Source organism: Leptosomus discolor, chromosome 25 (genome assembly GCF_034619465.1).
Source record: "Leptosomus discolor isolate bLepDis1 chromosome 25, bLepDis1.hap2, whole genome shotgun sequence".
In the NCBI taxonomy this organism is placed as follows: Eukaryota; Metazoa; Chordata; class Aves; order Leptosomiformes; family Leptosomidae; genus Leptosomus; species Leptosomus discolor.
In genome coordinates, this window is record NC_141415.1 from 6,524,690 (window position 1) to 6,545,989 (window position 21,300).

Consider the following 21,300-nt stretch of genomic DNA (forward strand, 5'->3'; position numbering starts at 1 on the left):
GGCAAGAGCTGTGCAAGAGCTGCACTGCAGCCGTGCAAGAGCTGTGCAAGGGTCGTGCAAGAGCTCTGCTGCCGCCGTGCAAGAGCCGTGCGGAGCCCTGCAGGCCCCGCAATACGAAACTGCCGGCCGCCCGCGCCTCAGTTTCCCCTCCCGCACCCCGCTGCCCCGGGGTTGGGGCGCGGGGGAAGAGTCCCCCGAGCCACAGTCGTGGCTGGGTCCCCAGGCGCCCCAGCCCCACCGCTGCCCCACCGGCCCCTCCAGCCGTGACACTCCCCCCCCCCCCCCTCCCCGGGCCCGCCGGTGGTGCCGGGGGCGCGGAGCGGGTCCCCGCGGCCGCCCTCCACGTGGAGCCGGGGGGGGGGGGGGGGGGGGGGAAGGGGGCGTGGCCTCAACACTGGGCGTGACTACAGCCACCGAGGAGGCGTGGCTAGGGGCAAGGGGCGGGGGCACCGGCGGAAGCGGGGGGGCGTGGCGGCGTGCGGCCGTCGCCGCGGAGGAGGGGGGGAGCCGTGGCGGCGGCGGCGGCCCTGGGAGGGCGGCGGCGGCGGCCCGGTCCGGCCCGGTCAGCCATGAGGCGGCCGTAGCCATGCAGCGCGCCGAGCTGCGGGAGGGGGAGGCGGCGGCGGCCGCCGCGGCCTCCTACCGGGTGCTCAGCCGGCTGCTGGGCTATGGGGCCGGGCCGGAGGCGGGCGCGGCGGGCGGCGCCGTTACCGGCGCGGTGGGCGCGGGGCCGTTGGGCCCCGACGGCGGCCGCTTGCCGGCGACGGCGCTGCCAGGCGGCGGGGCGCTGCGGAGCCCGCGGCCGCCGCCGCAGCTGATGGTGTTCCGCAACGCGGCGGAGGGGCGGCCCGGCGAGGAGGGCGGCCCGGCGGCGGGAGGCGGCGGCGGCAGCGGCGGGGGTCCGGCGGGCGGCGGCGAGCTGCTGTGCCCGCGGCACCGCTGTGCCCTGGAGCCCAAGGCGGCGGCGAGGTGGGGGGCCGCGCCGCCGGGCGGGCTGGAGCTGCAGCTGGCGGCGCTGGGGCTGCGGCCGCCCGGGCTGGGCGCGAAGGGGCCGGCGGGCTGCCCGTGCCCCTGCCTCGGCCCGCCGCCGCCCGCCGGGCCCGCCGCCGAGGAGACCAGCGACGCTCTGTTGGTGCTGGAGGCGCTGGAGCCCGACGAGGCCGGGAGCTGTTCCGAGGAGGAGCCCGGTTCCCCCGGCCGCGGAGCCGCCCGCACCGCCGGGAGAGGAGCCACCGGCTCCGCGCCGCCTCCCGCCGCCCCCGGGGGAGCCGGCCCCGGCGCCAGGAAGGGCTCGTTGAAGATCCGCCTCAGCCGCCTTTTCCGCACCAAGAGCTGCAGCGGCGGTTCGGCCACCGGGGACGCCACCACCGCCGCCGCCACCACCGAGGGCCGGCGCACCGGGGAGCTGCCCGCCTCGGCCGGCAGCCTGACCGACGTCTGCGGGGCCCGCGGCCGAGAGCAGGAGGCGGGCAGGTACGGGAGGGGGGGGGGTGTCCCCGGCCCCGGGGGGCCGAGCTGGGCGGCAGCCCCTCGGCCTGGGAGGGGGGGTGGTGGGGGTGGTTTTGGGGTGGCAGGACCGGGGGTTGTGGGGAGCAGCCGCCTGCATTGATAGCAGCCGGGAGCCCTTGGGGGTCGGTGCCAGGGACGGTTTGGGAGCAGGGCGTGCGATGGTGTGACCCCACAGTGGAGGGGGAGAAGGTGCCGGTGCCGTGATGCCTTGCTGGAGATGGAGGATGACGGCGAGGCATGGGCGCCATCCCGCAGATGGGTGCTGTGGCCGGCCATCGGCTCAGAGCTGGGTCCAGGCCTCTTCTGAGCAGCTGCCGAGGCCTCGTGTTTTCCACGGAGGTCGTCGAGCGGAGCTGGAGCCCAGGAGAAGCAAGTGGAGGAGGAACACGCTGCTCCGGGCCCTGCACCTGCAAAGGGGATGGTGGAAAAACATCCGGGAGCAGAACCGGTGAGGTGGTGGGTGGCTCGGAGGAGCCTCTGGAGCCCCGGGATGCTGCAGGTGTCGGCTGAGCGAGGAGGCGGCATGGCCCGGGACCGGCCTCTGGTTGCACCCAAGGGGCTGGTGTTTCCTCTCGCATCTTGCAGAACGATTTCCTGAGGCTCACGGGCGTCGCAGTTGGGCTCCGGCCTCGGTGGTGGTGGTGGGCGCCGCCGCGGGGGCTCTGCTCTCCCGGTGCTGCCCGGCAGGACGTGGCCGGGGGAAGCGTTGGCAGCCAGAGGTCGGCTGGGTCGTGCGTTAGGATGGAGGGACAAATCCTGGGACCTGTCGGTGTGGGACCCTGTGCACACCACCCGGTTCCTCAGCCCTTTTTCCTCGGCTCCAGCACTCCTTGGGCTGCTTGCCCTGCTCCAGCCTTGTGTTTCAGCAGAAGACACGAGCTGTTTGATACCGGCTGGAGAGGGGGAAAGGGCTGAGCTCTACATGTTGCCCAGGCTCCGGTCGAGGTGGGCCTCCTGTGCTCCAGAAACCACTTTCTGTAGCATTTCCAGCAGCAGAAGTGAAATGGAGGAGGCAGGGAGAGCCTGCCCAAGGTCTGTGCAGCCAGCCCGGGAGCAGCATTAAATAATTGAATGGACTCAGCCTTTTCCCTGTGGGGTTAATTAACCTCGTGTAAAGCTTTTGGGGTGCGTTGCCTCCTCGGTGCAGCTGAAGACCTGTTGATGGGTGAGCAGGAAACTTTCTCCAGGCTTGCTCTGAAGATGCTGACCTTGGGTCAGGTGTGACCCACAGCACTGGCTTGTGGTGACTGGGCGCTTCGATATCCCAAAAGGCAGCGGGGCTGTAGCAAAGGCGTGGATTACCTCCCCCTTTGAAGCAGAGGATGGCTTCTGAGATGGGGCAGCCTCAGCTCCTGTGTCAGCTCCCAGCCCTGCAGCTGGGCAGGGCGTTCGAGTCCTCCCTAGAGCTCGTGTGCCCACGAGGAGCCTCGCTTTTTCGTGTGGGGTGGTGAAGCCGCTTGATACAACGGCTTCGTTCCCCACAAATGACTAAATGGGCCTGAAACGGTAGCGAGTTGTCCGTAATGACATAATGTTTTGCTAATGGGCTTGGGGTTTGTTGGATCCTTGTGCTTGACGAGAGTCCTCGGGAGCTCCCAGCGCTGGGATGAGGCGGTGGAGAGTCGGGAGTCGTGTCTCAGCAGGTCGGGGGCAGAGGAGCACCGTAGCGCTGCCCGGGTCTTCCCTCTGGTCAGGGAGTTTAATGGTCACTTCTCGTGCTCCAGCGTCGTGCAATTCCTCGCGCTAATTAGGCGGTATTTTAACAAAGGTTAATTCAAGGTGCCTCATGCAGCAACTCTTGTGGTTCAGGGACGACTTTGGTGCTTCCAGTTCCAGGAGTCCCCTCCTGCTGGCGGGGGCTGGATGACTTGAACGATGCCTTTTGCCTCTGTGGAGCACAGCTCCCGTGCTGGGGGGATACGGGGCGGGTGTGCTCGGTGCTGGCCTCTCTCCTGCCGGGAGACTGCGCCTGGATGGGATGGTCCCTGCTGGCCCCGCTCTCGTCAGCGAGGACGAGTGGTTCAGGATGCTGGGATGCCCATACTCTCGTGAGCAGGTTAGACGCAGTTTAGCTAAGCTGGGCTTGCTGGGAAGTGAATGTTTGGCTTCAGTAGCTGCTGCTTTTCTTGTTCTCTCCTCCCAGTTGCTCTGGTCCCTCGGTTTGCAGACGTGTAGAGCAGCGACTCGATTTTCTCCCGTGGTCTTTGCTAGACTTAATGCCACGCTGGTGAACGCTGACTGCTGCTTCGCTCCCCTCTTCGCTGGTTGACTGGGGGCAGACAACGACCTTTCCTTCGTTCTGCCAACGGCTGGAGGTTGTTGGCTCCCAGTGTGTGGCCCCGTTAATGTAGGATGGAGCTGAGTCGCCGCTGCAGTCGCTTGTGGCTGACGAGGTGGGCCGAGAGCAACTTTGGGGTTAATTCCTGGCTCTGCTTGCTGTTGAGCTCTTGTTCCTCAAGTCTCTCTGCGAGCTGGTGGTGAAGGGTGCTCCCTTGGTCCGCTGTGGGCGTGATCTAGTCCGGCTTCGTTTTTTAAACATCTGCAAGAAGCAGAATTCCTGATATTTTGGAGTTGCTGCCCAGGCTTCCCGTTGTGCTGCCGGTCCTGGAGGCAGCACGGTGCAGCTTTGCCTCCCGCCTGCACCAGCAGTTAGGAAGGAAACCAGCCCCGTTATCTAAAAATCAATCCTTGGGCTCCGCTGAGCTGCAGGAGGCTCAGAAACTCAATGTGGAGATACCAACGTGCAGCTTCTCACCCGGGGCCTGGGTGTTGAGATTTAAAGGTTGTATCAGTCAAACTGCTCTTTTTTTTGGGGGAGTGATTTGTACCACAGGGGTAATCGGAGGGAAAGGGGCGAGGGTTCGGCACCGGTTCTGCTGCAGAGTGCTTGCCAGGTTGGTACCCAAGTCTTGTGAGGTAGCTGTGCTGGTGACCTTGGTTTTTTAACACGTCTCCATCTTATTACAGGCATCGAGTAGCACGTGGGCAGCCTGGGTGGCCGGGTAGGACTGGCTTAGTGTTAACACGGCGGTGCCTTGGCGTGAGGGAAGGCAGCACCGTGGGAAGCGCCGGCCGCTAAGGCAGTAGCCGCAGCTCTTGCAGAACAGGCGGGTCACGGACCCTAAAAATCCTTGTTTGCTGGAGCTCGAGGCGTTTCCCAGTTCCATGTGCCTGAATCCGCCGTGCAGAATCTGTCCCTGAACGGCAGCGTCCACCGTTGGCTTTCTCCAGCCCGGCGGGGCTGCGGTGATGCGGTGCAGCAGTGTCCAGGTACCGGTCAGACGTCGTTGCTTCTCCGTGGGTTTCGGCAGCGTTTGGATGCTGCAGAACTTGAGGGCAGGAGGAGGAAGCGTGGAAGGACGTTGTTTTGGTGGAGGCTGAGTTGGGAAGTGGAGGGTTCGCTCCATGTGAATCGTTTCTTGCTCTCGCCGTGCTGCTGCTGTGAGCTTGGTAGAAATGACAAATCTCAGAAATCAATGGCTGTAAAATATTGGTGTAAAATGTAGCTGTTTTGGTAACAGCAAAATGCCAGCAATGCTCCTTTCTGTCTGGCTTAGTGGGTGGGAACAGAGGCTGTTACTATAGTTGATGTTGGTCCAAAAGCGTAATTTTGTGTGTGCGTGTGTGGCTGATAATTAGTGAATTGTTCTCCTTCGGGGGCGAAAAAAAAATCCAGCCCTTAAATAGGTGTGAGAGGCTTAAAACGAAAACACTTCCAAACGTTTTGGTGGGGTTTTATATGTCAGGATGGTGAGTGTTCTTCGTATTTTCATTTGCAAACTTACGGTATTAAACATTTACTCCCAGCTGCGCGACCCAGTGACGTGGCTGGACACAACCGAGAGAAGCGGTTGGGTCTGCCCTGTGAGAAGATGAGGGTGCCCCCGTCCGCTCTGCGCTCCCGGGGCTTTTCGGCACGCGGCACCGTGAAACCGGAGCTCGGGTTTCTTCTCCCCGTAGGGTGGTTGAGTTGTGCCTGCTCGGCGCAATCCTTCCCGAAGGGCGGCAGTCCTTGCTCGGAGCTGGGTTTATCTGGAGCTTTAGCCAGGGTTGGCAGGAGGCTGCGAGCAGAGCTGGGGGCTGAAGTACAGGACAGACAGGGTTCAGGGTCAACCGCTGGCTGGGAGGAGGTTGGAGAGTGAGGAGGACGTCCGAGAGGAGCAGTGTCAGCCCTCTAACAGCCTGCTTGCGGTGGAAGTGGGGTGGTGGTCTGGCCGGTGAGTAGAGCTGGTCTGAGCTCCCGTAGATCTTGGCGGTGCAGGCGCTTGCCTGGGTGCAACGGGACCGGTTTCTCTGGCCGGCGCGGTGAAGTTGGACCATTTAACGTGGAGGAACCTTGTCTGACCCGGTACAGACTGATACGGGCTGCCCAGCGCGGGGGCGGGCGCTGCACGACGTCCTGCGGCTGCTGACCTCGGTCAGAGCTGCGGCCCACGAGAGCTGTGCTTGTGCTCAGCTTTGTCCTCGTGCCTCTCCGCTTGGGTGGGAGCGGGTTTCTGGCACCCGGGACGCGTTTCTCCACTCGCCTCGACCGTGGATTCGAGTCCTGGGGGTACCATACTCTGTGCCTCAGTTTACCACCATTTTCTCTGCCTAGATCTGGACGAAGCCTTTTAGCACTGCGTGGGGAAGGCGCTGGAAGGAGTGGTTTTGCGTGGGGAGAGCACGGGGCTGGCTGCAGCGTTGTTGTAAAACTGCTGGTTCGGAAAGCGAGCTTCACGGGACCTGCTGCCACGTCAGAGGTGCCCTTTAAGCTGTTTCCATCTATCTCGGCAGCCCCGGGTTTCGCTCGCCTACCCTTCACCTGCATTTTGAAACCCTTTGGGGAGACGGTGTCCTGCGAGGGCATTCGATGCGCTCGCTCGAGGCGCAACCCCTAATTGCGCAGGGACCCAACCTGTTTGTCGAAGGCGTTTGGCAACGCCTGATCCAGAGACACGGCACGATGTCTGTTGTGAAACAGCTTCTTGGCTCCAGTTACCGTACTTGCTTGGGGTTTTTCTTTCCAAAGACTTTATTAATTACCTAGTTAGAGATTCGCTTGGTAGCAGGATGGAGACCTAGCTTTACTGGTTGACTGCCCTACTTAGGCCAAAGCACTGCTCTAGGAGTCGAATAAACACGCAGCGTTGAGCTGCCTTGAGCTTCTGCAAAGAATGGTGAAGGTTCTCCTGGTTTGAGAAGACCAAATGGTGTGGTGTGTTTTGTTTTTCTGGCGGGCTGCACCGAGTCTGCTCATCCCTACTAACGTTTGTCTTCTTTCCAATAGGAAACACAGACTGACAAGAACTCAAAGTGCCTTTTCCCCGGTTGTGTTCAGCCCCCTCTTCACAGGTAAGGATTTGGAAGATTTACAGTGTGGCGTTTCGCTTTGCTGTGGGAAGAGCAGCGTGCGCTTAACGACAGACGCTGAACGTTGCTTCCGTGCGCAAACCGGGGCCCATGTGAAGAGTCCCTCCGTCCTGCTTGGCCTCAAACCCTGAGCAAGAGGAGCTGTAACGAACGTGGCCGTTCCTCCTCTTGAAACGCAAGTTTGGGTTGTGCTCTCGGAGGTGAAGGTCCTTCCTCAGAGCTGTTTGCATCCAAGAGGTTTGGATCATCCCCTGTAGAGCGAGTGCGGTTCGGTGCTCCCCTCCTGTGGTTTGAGAGGGGCTAAAGCCAAGCCCTGCTTCCCACCCGGACCACCCGCCGACGTCAGCGGCTCTGCTGCACGACAGCTATGGGAATTGGAAACCTCTTTTTGTGGAGAACTACCACCTTCTGCATGGTTTTCCCCCTCTCCCCGCATCCTGCTGGTTTCTGACCTTCCCTTTTCTGCTGTGGGGGCGGGGAGGGGGAGTTGACTGGTTTATAAATGGTCCGAGGGGGAAGTCCTGCTCGGCTGGTGGCTGAAAGCTGTAGTACTGAAAAGCTCCTAGTCATGGTCATGTGCCTCCTGTGGTGTGGGCTCATAGTCAAAACAGTCCTAGCCACAGGGCTTGGGGCTTTCTTGGAAGAATCCCGTCTCAGGACTTGTGTGAGTAGGACTCTAAGGTCACAAGTGAGCATTTATCAGCTGTGTGGGGTTTTATGTGGCTTGTTATGAAGGTCAGATTCAAAATAAATTGGTGTGGAGGGTCTTCCCGCAGAGCAGAGGAATCAAAATGCGGTTGTGTAGCCATAGCTGCCGTAGGAAGAGCCGGTGGGTAGAGCTGAAGGCCTCCCCTTGGTGCCGGTGGAGGTGCTTGACAGCAGAGAGCAGCTGGAGGGCTCGCTGCAGGAGCTGGCACGTGGTTTGTGTTCTTGAGCAGGGCGAAGCCCTCTTTGGAGAGCGGTGGTGAAGTCTTGCTGAGAACTGGTTGAAATTTCAGAGAAGTGACCTTCAAGGCAGAGCATTCGTTTCACTGGCCTGAAACGAGTGACTGGAAGCTTCTGAGCTGCCCCTGCGGTTTCTTGTAGCTCATTGAGCTCTTGCAGAAGTGGAGGCACCTGGGGGGTAATTCAGCCGTGGTGGTGCTCGTTCTCGGCTCCGTTCCTCCATCCCTTCAGCTGATGTGCTGATAGCGGGGTGGCAGAGGACGTGCTGCTGGCGTGAGGCGACTGCCTTCCTCTGCCGTGTGTGTCTATTTAGCAAATCGACGCTGGTGAAAGCAAAAGCTGCTTCTGCTGCTTTGTCAGCTGCTGCTAGGGGAAGTTGTGAGTGTAAAAACGGTAATTCTACGTGGATGTGTGCGCGGAGCTGCTTTTCCTCAAAAGAAACGACAAAGGAGAACCTGGAGTCGATAGGCTTTTGCTTTAAATTTGGGAGGTTGATTTGAATCACCGTTAGTTTATCTTTTTAAAATGACTTACGTCAATTTTTGCCAGTCGGTGGGAGAGTGGCAGCGCCCTCGTAGGAGTTTTTCCTTTGCAGAAGACCATGGGAGCATCCCCAAAGTGTGTATCTGGATTTTGTTGCTTTGGTTTATTGTTGACTTCTCTGGTCTTACACCGCTGAGGTCTCTTGTTTCTTTGCTGGCTGCCGTATGGAGGATTTTCTGAGACTGGGACCGCCAAAGCAGGGCAGAATTCGAATGCCTGGCCCAGCTTCCGTGGTGATTTGCTTTCAGGTTAGCGTGTGGGGCAAGCAAAGTCTCTGGGAAGGCTGTCCTCGCCTTTCCCGACCTCTCCTCGGAAGGGCTGGCTCCCTAAGTCCACCGCAGCCTGCCGTGGCCACTCCTGCTGCCTTGGGAAGGATTTGAAAGCGGAGTTCCTGCAACCCCTCGTAGCCTGGTCGTCATTTGGTTCTGTTTGCACGAGGCAGAGGCAGCCCAGCCGCTGTAGTTTGAGGGTGTGGAGATGAGAGAGTGGCTGTGTGCACGTGTGGGCGCTCACACCCGTACGTCCCCCGGGGAGAAAGGACCTCGGATAATAACCAACCCTAAATACTCCTCTTAACGTCGCTAATTAATAGACAGGACTTTTAAAAGCAGAAGGAAGCTGAGTCAATATTGTCCTGGGTCAGGCACAGTAAATACATCGTCAGGTACACAGCGAGAAGGAGGGGTGACGCTGGGCACGGTATCTGGAGCAGAAGAGGAGCTCCCTGCCCACAGGAATTGAAATCTAAGGCAGCCAGATTTCGTTGTCCTTGAGACCGTGGTTCGGGTGTTTGGGATGGTTTGGTTTCAGTGGGGGGGGTGTTCATCAGACCCCGATTAGACTGATTTGGGGGGGGGGGGGGGGGCGGGCAAAAAGCCATGGCTGTGGTAGGACCACTTGGGGTCTCTCTTTGGGATTTAGGTGTTTTCCTTTTGATGCCGTATCAGTCCAGTACTGAGGCTGATGCTTTGACCTTGATTTGATGGCTTCATTTCTCTCCCGTGATTTTTAGACTTAATTTTAAGCGTTTCTGGTTTGAAGTTAGACCTTTTGGTTTGTATCATTATTTTTCCCACGGATCCAAAGCCTTTAGGCTTTAGGGAATTCCAGTTATTCAATGTAAAAGCCTGTCCAGCTCCCTCTTATTAATTTCAAGAGCTGGTACCCTCGTGGCCTTTGGGGTAAAAGGTGTTTCTGTTTGATCGTCTGAGGCGTTTGTAGATAAACTCAGACTCACCTCAGAGCCTGCCAGTGGGCGCCACGCAGACCTGTGAAACCCTTTCCCCCCGTGTTAGACGAGGTGCCAGTGCTGTGCAGCACTGGTGAGCCCCGCTCGGTGCGCGAACTCGGTGCTGACGAGGTCTCGCCGTGCCTTTCTCGTCGCGTCCTCCCGGTGCTGGACTCGGACGGGGTTCAGGCACGTGTACTGGTGGTGTTCCCTCCTGCCTGACCGTTGGGCTGCGGTGGCAGAGCTGATCGATGTCTCCAGAGCCGCTCAGCAGCGAAGCTCGATTTGAAAACAGCTGATGAGAGTGTCTTCCGAACCCTGCAGAGGTTCTGCCCCTTCCCCTCTCCCCCTGCCGCCCCACGCTCTGCATGCCCCGGAGAAGGTGCAATACTAACGGTCTTGCTCCACCCGCCTTCAGGTGAAACGGTGTCACTAGTGGACGTGGACATCTCTCAGCGAGGACTGACCTCCCCTCACCCTCCGACTCCACCACCTCCACCACGAAGAAGCCTCAGCCTGCTAGGTACCGTCCTGGAGAGCGTCCTTGGCCGGGCCCATCCCTGTGGGAGCGTAGGAACTGCCCGTCTGCCCTTGCAGGGATGGTGGAGGAGCAGCTTGGGGTTCCCCGGCAGCGGGCTCGCTGCCTGCTCCTCTGACCCTGTCACGTGCCTGCTCACCCTTCCCCAGCAGAGGATTTTCTGCTGTTTGTTGAAAGCTTCAGTGTTTCTCTTCGATCGACCAGGAGGGGAGGGCGGTGGCGGGGCAGTGTGAGGTGGGAGGTAACGTGCTGGTTTCGTGGCGTTTCTGCCGCTTGTGGAAACTTTTCCCCCCTTCCCACCCATCACCCAGCGAGGCCGGTTCCTTTCTGTGCTCTCTAGTCAGTGGAAGTGACTGCTCCCTCCTCCCTGGGAGGCTGCTACACCAGGAGCCTGGCTTAGCTGCTCCACATCCTCCTCTGGAGGAGGTTCCTCTGAGCAGGAGCAGCTTCGGATGGGTGAAATCAGCACCTTGAACTGCACGGCCCGTGTGCCGGGTCTGTGAAATCTCCTGGAAAGGCCTGTCTTGTGCTGGAAGCTGCATGCGAGGAGCTAGCTGGGCTGGAGAAGGGACTCCTTCGCTCTAGGAGGGCGTGTGAGCGTGCATGGGCGTGTGCAAGCCTCCGAGAAAGGAGGATGGTGAGCTGCCGCTTGGGAAGCTCCATCTTCTCCCGGCAAGGCCGAGCGCCGGTTTGCTCGGGCCGCGTGGTCGGGGCTCGCCGGCGCAGAGCTCGCTCGCTTTCCTGTTTTCTGAATCTCTCTTGCCTCTGTTCTCTCCTAGATGATATCAGTGGGACGCTGCCTACATCTGTCCTAGTGGGTCCAATGGGCTCCTCCCTGCAGTCTTTCCCTCTGCCTCCGCCTCCTCCGCCCCATGCCCCAGGTCAGCTTAGCTTTAGCAGCAAGGCTCTGGCTTTCCCTTCGGGGATCTGGACTTTGGGGGTTTTCTTCGTGAACTTTTAAGGTTGCGCTTGGGGCTTTGACAGCAGCGGTGCTGCCCGCGCCGCCCGCTGGGGGACAGGCGGTCCTGCATCGCTGGGTGCTCAGGCGCTGGTGTGGCTCTGGATGCCCACGGTAGTTTTACTGAAGCTCGTGATTGCGTCAGCTCGATCCTCAGTTCAGCATCTCCCGTTTTCTCTGGCTCCTCTTGGGTTCAGCAAAGTGCAGCCCCCCCCCCCCCCGCCCCTTTGTGCTGTGTCAGATAACGTGTGAATGAGCATCAGCGATGCTGGACAAGAGCCGTGGGAGCAGGGTTCAGTGCAGGAGCCCCAGCGTTGTTCCGTCCAGCTGAACGGCCCACCAGGATGATTCCCTTGCGTTTACCCTTTTCCTTATGGTTTCCTTCAGGACCCCGAGGGCTTTAAGTGCCCCTTTTTTCGGGATGGGTGCTCATTCCTTCTATTCCGTGCTGCCTGGCGCTTCCCTTGCCTTCCCTCCGAGCTAGCCTAAGGTGAAGGCACGGAGTTGTCACCTTGGAAGAGCCAGGTAGTGACTCCCACCGTGTCCTTCACAAGGACGTTGTCCTTCCATCGCTCAGCCCGGCTTCCTCCTCCACGCTGCAGCTCTGCCCCTCCTGCCCTAACCTCTAGAGCCCTGCGGGAGGGACGGGGCGACTCCTCCTTGGGGTGAGCTCCCCGTGGGTGACCACGGCCCCGGGCTGTCTCTCCCCCTGCAGACGCCTTCCCACGGATCGTCCCGCTGAGGCCGATGGAGGCGATGCCCGGCCAGCCCGCCCCGCACCTCCAGTGTCCGCTCTACCGCCCGGACTCCAGCAGCTTTGCAGCCAGCTTGCGGGAGCTGGAGAAGGTAACGGGGTGGCAGCAGCGAGAAGGACAAAACCGCGGGTCTAGGCTCTGGTTTCAGGAACTGGTCATCCCTTTTACAGAGCTGGGAGCATAAGATTAGTTAGGACTGGGGGGGGGAAAAACCCAACCACCTCCCGCCTTTCTCCCAGCGAGGTCTCAAAAGGCGTTTTGTTGTGCACAGAAGGGGTGTTGGAGTCTCAGCTGCTCTTTCACCGCTTCTGGGTGGTAGGGGATGTGATGGTGCGCTCTCACCCAGGAGCAGCGAGTCCCAACCGTCCGTATTCCTGGGTGGGTACAACCAGGCCCTTCCATTTTGGCATATAAAGGGCATGAACAACACGAGCAAATTGTATCTTGTTTGGTTGCTGATAAAATCTCTCTTGCTTAGCACCTGCTGACATCCTGGCTGTCTCTTTTTTTCCTAGTGCGGGTGGTACTGGGGACCGATGAACTGGGAGGATGCAGAGATGAAGCTGAAGGGGAAGCCCGATGGGTCCTTCCTGGTCCGAGACAGTTCTGACCCCCGTTACATCCTGAGCCTCAGCTTTCGGTCGCAGGGCATCACCCATCACACCAGGATGGAGCACTACAGAGGTAAGAGCCACGGGTGGTTCTGGGGCTGCTGCTGCCGGCGGAGGCCGGTGGCTGGGGACCTGTCTGATCTCAGGGTCCCAGAACTGCTCTGGGCACAGAAGAGAGGGAGCAGCAGCAGCAGCAGCAGCAGCGTGTCCTTGCTCTCGTGTTGAGGTTCTGCAAGAGGCTCTAGAAGCTGCATTTGACTGCAAGTGCCTCAAGCAGCGACTTCTTTCTATAACTCTGAAAATCTGGGGAATGCAGGAGCTGCCTGTGCCTGTCCTCAGGCCTTGCTTTGCAAGACTGGACTCGGAGATGCGATGTGCAGCAAGAGCCCTCATTCGTAGCTGTCAGCTCTTCCCAAAATGAAGCCTGTTTCCCTAGGAAATGAGAAGTGATCTCTTGATGTCACCTTGCTTTGTTCTCCCCCTGTCCGAGGGGTGCTCGGCGGCGGTACCAGCTGCAGTCGGTCCCAGGCTGAGGCTTTAGCCCCACCGTGGTGGGTTTTTATTCTGAGAACCCCTGGCAGGCTGTTCCTGCCCGCCCTTCCTGCTGTGCTCGCCCTCCTGCGTGGGCCACTTCTCGCCTTGCCCTCACGCTTTGTCCGCTCACCTTCGCGTGTGGTTTTCTCGTCGAACCCTCGTACAGGCAGCTCTCCTCGGGCGGGGTAAAATGCTCAGGAGGCTCCGTGCATGGGGCGGGGGGGGGGGAAAGCTGCTCTGTAGCCAGGGGCCAAGCTTTAATAACAGCTGCCTATAAAGCCTTGTCATTAAATGTCCCTGCAAATCACGGGTTCAGAGGCTTCCCGGCCACCCTGCTGCAGCAAACAGTGGTTTGCAGCCTTTCAGAGCAGAGCTCATCTCTTTCTCCTTTTTTTTGCCCTTGCCCCGGGGATGTTGCTGTTGTCGTCTTCCACCTCTGCTAGTGAAACCCAGCAGCACTCCTGGTCTTGAGCCCTTCTGGTGGAAAGATCCTCCAGCGTTCATTCTAGTTCTCCTACCCCTGACCGCTGCATAAGGAGGAAGGCTTTCCATCCCCCTGTTGTTCTAGAAATTATAAGAAGCTCTTGCTGCTGGAGGAGATGTGAGGCTGCCTGTGCGTTGGGTGCTCTTTCATAGTCGAGCTTTGGAGCAAACTTCTCTTGCTGCTGGTCTGGTGTCTTATTTTGGAGCCAGGATACATCCGTTCTTGTAGCTTCCTTAGCCAGGTGTCCTTCCCTTTCCTCAAGCTGTCCTCCTCGCGGCACGATGAGGGTCGGTGCTGCCACCTTCCCTAGAGCAGCGCTGCCGGCCGTGGCACCGCGCCCAGGGTTTCATTTTTGGGTGCAGCGCTTCGCTCTGCGCCGGCAGCCCTGGGCTTCCCCCCCCCCCCCCCCCCAGGACTGGCTGCCTCCTGCTGAGTGTGCTGCGGCAGCGTGGAAAAGTGCAGACCTGAGCACTTCGATAAACCGATGAAGATGACAAATGGTGAGGCTTGGGGAATGGTGGAGAGAGAAATGCTTGACCTTCAGGTTTCAGGCAGAGGAGAGGAAGAAACCAGCATTTCTTTGCCTTTTTTTTTTTTGAGACAGGCTGGGGAGGCTGGTGTTTGTGCTGTGTCCTTTGCATCTACCAGCCACTTCTGAGGGCTCGCTCAGATCTGAGATTCCCAACAAGAGTTGCTTGGTTTTGTGCTGGCTGCTCCTGGATGTTGAGCAGGTGCTAACCCAGATCATTGCTCCCAAACAGGCCCAGGGCAGGGGTGAGGGTATCTTCCCAGTAAACCCTACCAGACGTAGCTGTGGGGAGAGGAGGTGTGTTTTAAACTGTGGGCTGTATATAGCCCTTATATTGCTGGTTGCTGTCCACCCTACAGAAAGCTGTGAGTGCTGCACATCCTGAGCTGCTTCCTCTAGTTGTTCTGTAGCAGAGCCTGTGATGCTTCTGGGGGAGCTGCTCCTCCAAAAAGTCCCTGACATGAAATATGTACTGGGTACCCCTGATTTGGCTACCCCTCCTCCTTAGTACAAGTTCTTTACGTGGCTGCAGGGTGTTTTCGAAGTCACTCCACTCTGGCTCTGGCTTACAGCGCTTGTGCAGATGAGTGGTGTCACCAGGAGGCGTGAGCCTGGGTCTGATGGGGCTCCATCCTAATCAGAGCCCTGGTTTTCCTTTTTTCCTCTTCCTGGTGAAGCTCTGCTCTGTGGTGGCTCTTGCTGGAGCACTGACAAATCTGCAGATAGACAGGGAGGTAGAGGAGGACGGGGAGGGGGGGTATAGGCAGCGTTTTGGCAAGTAAGGAGGAATAAATGGCTGCATTTTGGTGCGAGGAAGGGGTGGCTGGTTGCAGCACGAAGAGATGGTGAGGCTGGTCTGGCTTGAGGCTGAAATTTAACCCGTTTAGCGCTCTGTAAGCAGGTTGGAGGGCTTGCTTTCCCTGTGTTGCCCGTCTCCAGTTTCACTGCTTGCCACTCGAGCTCCAGGCCTACGTCGTGCCGGGTGGCAGAACAGGGAGGGCTGTGTCGGTGTGTCTTGGCCCCGGTTCCAGCCTGACAGGAGTTTGAATTGAGGTGTTTGAAAGAGCTGGGCAAGAACACGAAGCTGCTGCTATGCCCGCTCTGAAACCAGTGGTCCTTGACAGCCGTAGGGCTGGCAGAAGAGGACGTCAGCGCCTGGGACGCTGTTTTTCATGCCTCTATGTGTGAGCTTAACCGCTCCGATGCGCTGGTGTTCTTTGGGACGGCTGCTGATGGGCGTCTGCTGATGCTCTGTTAAAGCAGGTTTTGGTAGTTTTAAGGTTTAGACCCCAAAAAACTTGCCACCCTTGTTGGCAAGTTCAGGGAAGCACGACTTGTGGCCGTGCTTGGGTTAGAGCAGTCACGTTGTCGTGTCCTTCTGCGTGCCCTCAGCTCTCGGAGGGCGCTGGTTCCAGGGGACCAGCATCCTCGCAAGCTGGTGCCACGGGTGTTTCCTTTCAGCGCCCTGCCTCGTCCCAGCTCTACAAGAAGTCGTCAGCCTGGGGCATTCAGCTGGTCTTTGGGAACATCAGGCTTGTGCCTAAATGTCTCCTCTTGCAACCAGTGCTCTCTAACGTGAAACCTTTTCTGTTCTGTTGGAAGGGACCTTCAGCCTGTGGTGCCACCCCAAGTTCGAAGACCGCTGCCAGTCTGTGGTGGAGTTCATAAAGAGAGCAATCATGCACTCCAAAAATGGGAAGTTTCTCTACTTCCTCCGATCCAGGGTTCCAGGTGAGTCTGCCACGCTGAGGCTGGAGGATGCTTCGCTCTGTGGTTAGCTGCTGGTCTGTGCTCGAGAGCCCGTTTCATGTGGTTAATGCCCAGTGCCCTGGTCTGCACCCTTGCCCAGTGGCTTCTCAGAAGGATCCTGAGGAGCAGATTCCCTCACTCAGCGGCCGCATCACTTGCTCGTGGTGGTAAGGAGACTTCCCAAACGATTCTTTTTGGGAGCGTGGAAACGTGATACCATCTCACACTGTGACAAATGGAGCTGGAGACTGGAAAGCTGCTCCCTCAACGAGCGATTATTTGGCTACTAAACCTCTGCTTTCTTCCCTCCCCCCCAGTCTCAGCGCTGCTGTTCTGACAAACCACTCCATGCTTTGTAGTTTCCCAGTTCTCCATTAGCTGAGACCCACCTGGGGCTGTCAAGGGGAGAGACGTGTGGGAGCATTTCCAAGTGTGAGCTCAAAGTCAGCCTCGAGTGATAGATACTGTAGATTTGGAGTCCCTGGGGGAGACTCTGATGCCAGAGCCCATCAACAGGCAGGTGCTTGCAAGCGAGGAGGGAGTGTTAGTGAAGCTTTGTTGCAGCATGTTTGATTGCTTGCTGTTGGGATTGCAGAGCCCTTGTTTCCCCATCCATCAAACTCTGGTTCCTTAAACGGGCTCACATCTCCCTCCTGCTAAATCTGGGCAGGCGACTGGACCCGTATCTTCTGTATCTATTTTTTTTTTCCCCCCTGGTTTTCACTTATCTGTCCTAGCCAAAAAATCCAGTGGAAAAGGAAGGGAAGAGTCTCCCCAAATAGGCAAATGTGTCCCTTCCTTGGGAGAGCGCACCAGTGGGGGACAGAATTTGGAGGGCAGGCGAGCAGCGATGCTTTGAACAAAACGGAGCGGGAAGGGGAGCACCGGTGTGGTGAGGTGGGTGGCAGCAGTGGAGCAGAGAGGGGCAGGACTGAGAAGAGCGTGAGGATGGCTGTGGTACATCTGCAAGTGAAACTACAGTAAATTTGCTCCCTGTCCGTATCGCCGTCGTGCCTGCAGGCCCTGGTGGTGACAGTGACCACCTCTCTGTGGCACTGCGGCCTGGAGAGGCTTTGGCCCAAAGAGCTTCTGGTCTAGAAGAGGCTGGAGGGGAGGAGGGGTGGGATGTTCCCTCTTCAGGGCTCCTGACAGCGCTGGAGTCACAGCCCAGCTCTGTTCACTGTTGCCCTCTGCTGCAGACACTGCCAACAACTGGGAAGCTGATTTATAATGCGGCCGTGCTTTGGGGAGGAGAGGGGTGTAAAGGTGGTTTTGCGATGTGCCCTGCCTTCAAAAAAATCCTTTCAGCTTAAAGATCCTTTACCTTCCTGATCCTGAGATCTCTTCCCCTCGAGAACAGGGCTTTGAGGGCTTAGGACTCCAGGCAAATACCTCAGAAAGGGCTTGCTCTAGAAAAATACCCTCAAAAAAGAAAATGTCCCCTCCCCAAACAGTGCTGTGCACCTGTTGGAGTCCCTTGCTGCTTGGTCCCCCCCTCTCTGAGCCACCAGCCAGCTGTGCTGCCGGCTCGGGGTCCTGCCCCTCTCCATCTGGGTGCTCCTTAGACTCGCTGCGCCTTGATCCTTGAAACACCAAGTCCCACCCGGACGCCTGGTCTTCAGGGGGAGAACATTAGGATCTGCATCTCCCCAGCGTGCTCGTTAGCGCGTTTCTCCCGCTGAAATGTTAACTGCTGCTCAGAGGAGGAGGGGGGGGGGGGCTGTTCCCAGCTCACATCTGGCTCCTGGCAGCGAGGCATGTGGCTAGCACAGTGTGCAGAGCTCGTGCTGCGTCCCTGTAGTCGCTGGCTGAGCTCCCAGAGGCTAATTCCTTTTTGGTAGGAGAATAAGGAGCAAGGGCGGGGCGGGGGGGGGGAGGATGAATCCAGCCTTCAATTGATTGCTGTTCTTCGCTTGCTCAAAAGCTGGCTCGCAGCTTCCTGAGCTGCCTGGAGCAGTTTTGAGCCCATCTTAGTGTGAAGAGCTTTCCCTTTTCTCCTTTCACTCCATTGCCCTCGGAGACAAGCCAGCAGGAGGGGGTTAGAGTGTAACTAGCTTTGAATCCTTCTGTAAAGACAGATAAAACCTTGTGCTGTGAATGAACCCAGCTCTCAAAGATCCTTCCCTGGTGCTCCTGCCGACCTCTCGGTTCTGTGGGCTCGATTGTTGCTCTTAACTTCGGGGGAGGAGGAGGAGGTTGTGGGGCGGAGGGGCGCCTGGATGCAACTCGCTTTCAGCCCGGCGAGGTGGCTGCCTGCGTGGGGAGCTGGCTCGAGCGAAGCTGCGGCCGCGGCCGCCTTTGTGCCCAGCCTCGTGACCCCAAGAATGAGCAACTCTGGCACAGCTTGAGCTGCCCAAACCCCCCAGCTTTTTAACGCCTCGCTAGAACTACCCAAAGGGTTGTGCAGAGCAAAGCCTACGTGCCGGTCATGCTGCCTGCCTTCTCCTTTGGCTTTCTTCTGCGTCCTTTCAAAAGCCCGTTGCTTCTCCGTATACAATGATGCTTCCTCTGGGGAGAGGAGGAGGGCGGCGGGAGCTTGCAGTATCCTGGGAGCTGCTTTTCCACAGTCACCCCGTGACACCAGAACTGTCGTTGCCTTGTGAGGAAGGCTGGAGATACTTGGCAGCCGAAGGGGTATCACCCCGGGAAGGTTTGGCTCCCCGGTCCCGAGGGACTCTGAACCAGTGGGCTCCTGGGGGGACCTGCTGTCGGACACAGCCTTGCAGAGCGCTCCGGTTCCCAAGAGCCAGCTTGTCCTTTCCGAATCGGTTGCGGTTCCTTTCTGATAGAACACTTATCTCCCAATATTGCTTTTTCCCAAAGGTCTCCCTCCGACGCCTGTCCAGCTCCTGTATCCGGTCTCCAGGTTCAGCAATGTCAAATCCCTTCAGCACCTTTGCCGTTTTCGGATCAGGCAGCTGGTCCGAATAGACCACATCCCCGAGCTCCCGCTGCCCAAGTAAGTCTTGAGGACTGGCCTGGGGGTGAGTCCCTCTGGTTTCCTCCCTGACCCTCGCTGCAGCAGGCGGTGGGATGTCTGTACCTGTAAGCAAAGGCTGTGGGAGGGAGTAGTGGACGTCTTCAGCCTTGGGACAGCAAGATAAATGTCCTGTGGTGTGTGGGGAGGCCTGTGGGAGCGGTGACCAGCTCAGGAGCGAGGCGCTGCAGCCTTGGGGTCGAGGCTCCTGTTCCTGCTGGAGACGCCTGGGCTGGAGGGGAGAGGTTCTGGTTGTCCTTTGCGGAGGCTGGCACGGTGGTGGCTCAGCGTTAAAGCTTCTGCCCCTTCCTTCCCCAGGCCCCTGATCTCCTACATCTGCAAGTTCTACTACTACGACCCGCAGGAGGAGGTGTACCTGTCGCTGAAGGAAGCTCAGCTCATCTCCAAACAGAAGCAGGAGACCGAATCCTCCACGTAGCGAGGCTGCCTCCCCCGTCTTGTTGCTGTCCCTGATGGTACGTGTGTGCCCCGTCCCGTGGGGTCAAACGCGGATCGCCCCGTTCCCTCTGCTGGCAAAGAAAACACACGACCCTCCCGAAGAAGGCCTGGCTGTTCACTCCACGGTCTTTTTACCAGTTTTCCGTGGGGAGGGGAACGAGGCTTCTGCCTCTTGCTTGTGCCGAGTTGTGCCCGCACAGGCCCGCGCTCGCTCCGGTGCCAAACGGGCTGGGCTGCGTCAAGTGGGCTGTTTGATCCCTCTCCCCTCTCTCTTCCCCCCACTAGGAATTGGATTGTTGCCATCCTGTAGCCCGAGTCGGGCTGTGGTGGGAAGGAGGCACGCGACGGTGAAGCCTGCTTCTGCGGGGCCGCTTCTGCTCTCGAGCTCTTTTGTGCGGAGGAAGAGGGTTCAAGACTCCTAAAGAAGCACAGCAGAACGGGAACGAGAGCCTCGGCTCCTGGCTGAGGGAGGGGGTCTCGGAGGCAGCTGAGCCCAGCTCGCGGACTCCTCGCAGAACAAAGAATGTCATGGCACTATTTACAGTTTTTTGAAAGTTTTATTTTTGATGTCTTTTTGGGTTGTTTTTTTTTTTTTTTTTTTTAATTTTCAGCATGAGAAACACTGTCTTACGATCAGCTGAATTTTATTATCCTCCCTTGGAAAATTCAAGGTGGGGAGAGGTAGAGAGAGAAGGGGACTCTCTAGAAAGATCACCTGCTCCAGGCCTTGTGGCAAGACTGTTCTTTGGTCCTCGCTGAGAGGGGCTGCAGCCCGAGAGCTGCTTGGAGGCAGGCCGAGCCGGGGTGGTGTGCAGCGACGTGGAATAACCCCTGGGGAGCGCGGAGCTCGGACCAGCCGGCAGCTGCACGGCTCCCCTGCTCTCTAGGGTTTGGTAGAGGAGTGCCAACCCGCGTCTCGGGCAGCTCAGCTTGGCAGCTGGATTTGCAGGGTGGCTCCTATATGCCTTCGAGTTCGGCCCGAGGAAGGAAGAGTGCTGGGAGCCGTTTGGATGTCGTGGAGCCTTCTGCCAAAGGGAATGGTGGCTGCTGCAGTGGGGGGCAAGGGCTGCTTCTCTGAGCCAACACTGGAAGATTTCGCTGACCCCCCCCCCCCCGTGCTAAGTGGAAGGAAGGTGGCGAAGCTGTTGCTGTGACTATGGCAGCAGGCCCTGGACCAAAGGTACTGGCTACAGTGATCTCAGTCTTGCAGAGCCGTGGGACGTGCACTTTTAGCCTTTCTCTGGCTGTCTCCAGAAGCTGTGAATGAAGTGGCTTTCTGTTGAGCTGTGAAGGATCTCGGTCGGGAGCTGCTGGGGCATTAAGAGGCATCTCGGGAGTGACTCGGAGCAAGAAGCCGATAACTGAGGGTTCTCCTGGAACGGCATCTGATCTCTGTGAGCTTGCTTGCTGCTTCCTCCTCTCCCTGGCGTGTCCCTGGAACCACAGCAGTTCAGAAACAGTAAAGCCAAGAGAGGTGGTAGCTCTTGCTGTGTTTCTGGGCTTGACGCTGGCTGAAATATCCCCCCTTACCCCTTCGAATCCGAATCTGCTGTTTCATCCGCTGCAGCAGCTGCGACGAGTTTGCATTCCCTGAAGTTTAAAGTTTGCCCAAAGTGATGCTGAGGAGTCTGGAGAAGCATCTTTCCTCCTCTGTTTAAACGAGCGAGTGCTCCTGCGCTCTCTCAGCCCCAGCGAAGGAAACGCTCCGTCCTGCGACAGCGTGGTCTGAAAATGTGACGCTGCACGTGGCCCGGGTCTCCGGCGCGGGGGTCGGTGCCCTGTGAGCTGGCTGCGGTCACTCAGGAGCTGCTGGGACTTCGGCCTTGCCCTGCAGGGTGATCTGTGTCCTTGAACGAGACGCAGTCGTGTGGATCTTGGAGCAGCCTGGGAAAAAAACCCTCCGATTGTCTGCCTCTGCCAAGCGCTGCTACGAAGGGTGCTAACAAATCCTGCCCTCCCTTTCTTCACCGTCACCTCTGGCCTCGGTTTTGGTCTTGGAGGAAAAGTTTGTTTGTTTGTTTGTTTTCAAAAAAGGATTTGGCTTCCAGATGAAACTAATAACTGAGCTTCAAAACCTGTAGAAATACCTCATCGGACACCACTCACTACTGACCTGGTGTTGTCGGGGC

At 58.5% G+C, this 21,300-nt stretch overlaps 1 protein-coding gene across 1 annotated transcript; it reads left to right on the forward strand.

Moving 5' to 3' along the window:
• The first annotated feature begins 586 nt into the window (after positions 1-586).
• Positions 587-19,687, forward strand: SOCS7 (suppressor of cytokine signaling 7). The gene is made up of 10 exons (XM_086478009.1): positions 587-1,473; positions 6,779-6,843; positions 9,996-10,100; positions 10,895-10,996; positions 11,789-11,919; positions 12,344-12,512; positions 15,589-15,717; positions 18,559-18,694; positions 19,031-19,188; positions 19,457-19,687. The coding sequence occupies exons 1-9, from the start codon at positions 587-589 to the stop codon at positions 19,149-19,151; spliced, it is 1,845 nt and encodes a 614-aa protein (XP_086334135.1). The 3' UTR covers positions 19,152-19,188; positions 19,457-19,687.
• Positions 19,688-21,300: the final 1,613 nt, after the last annotated feature.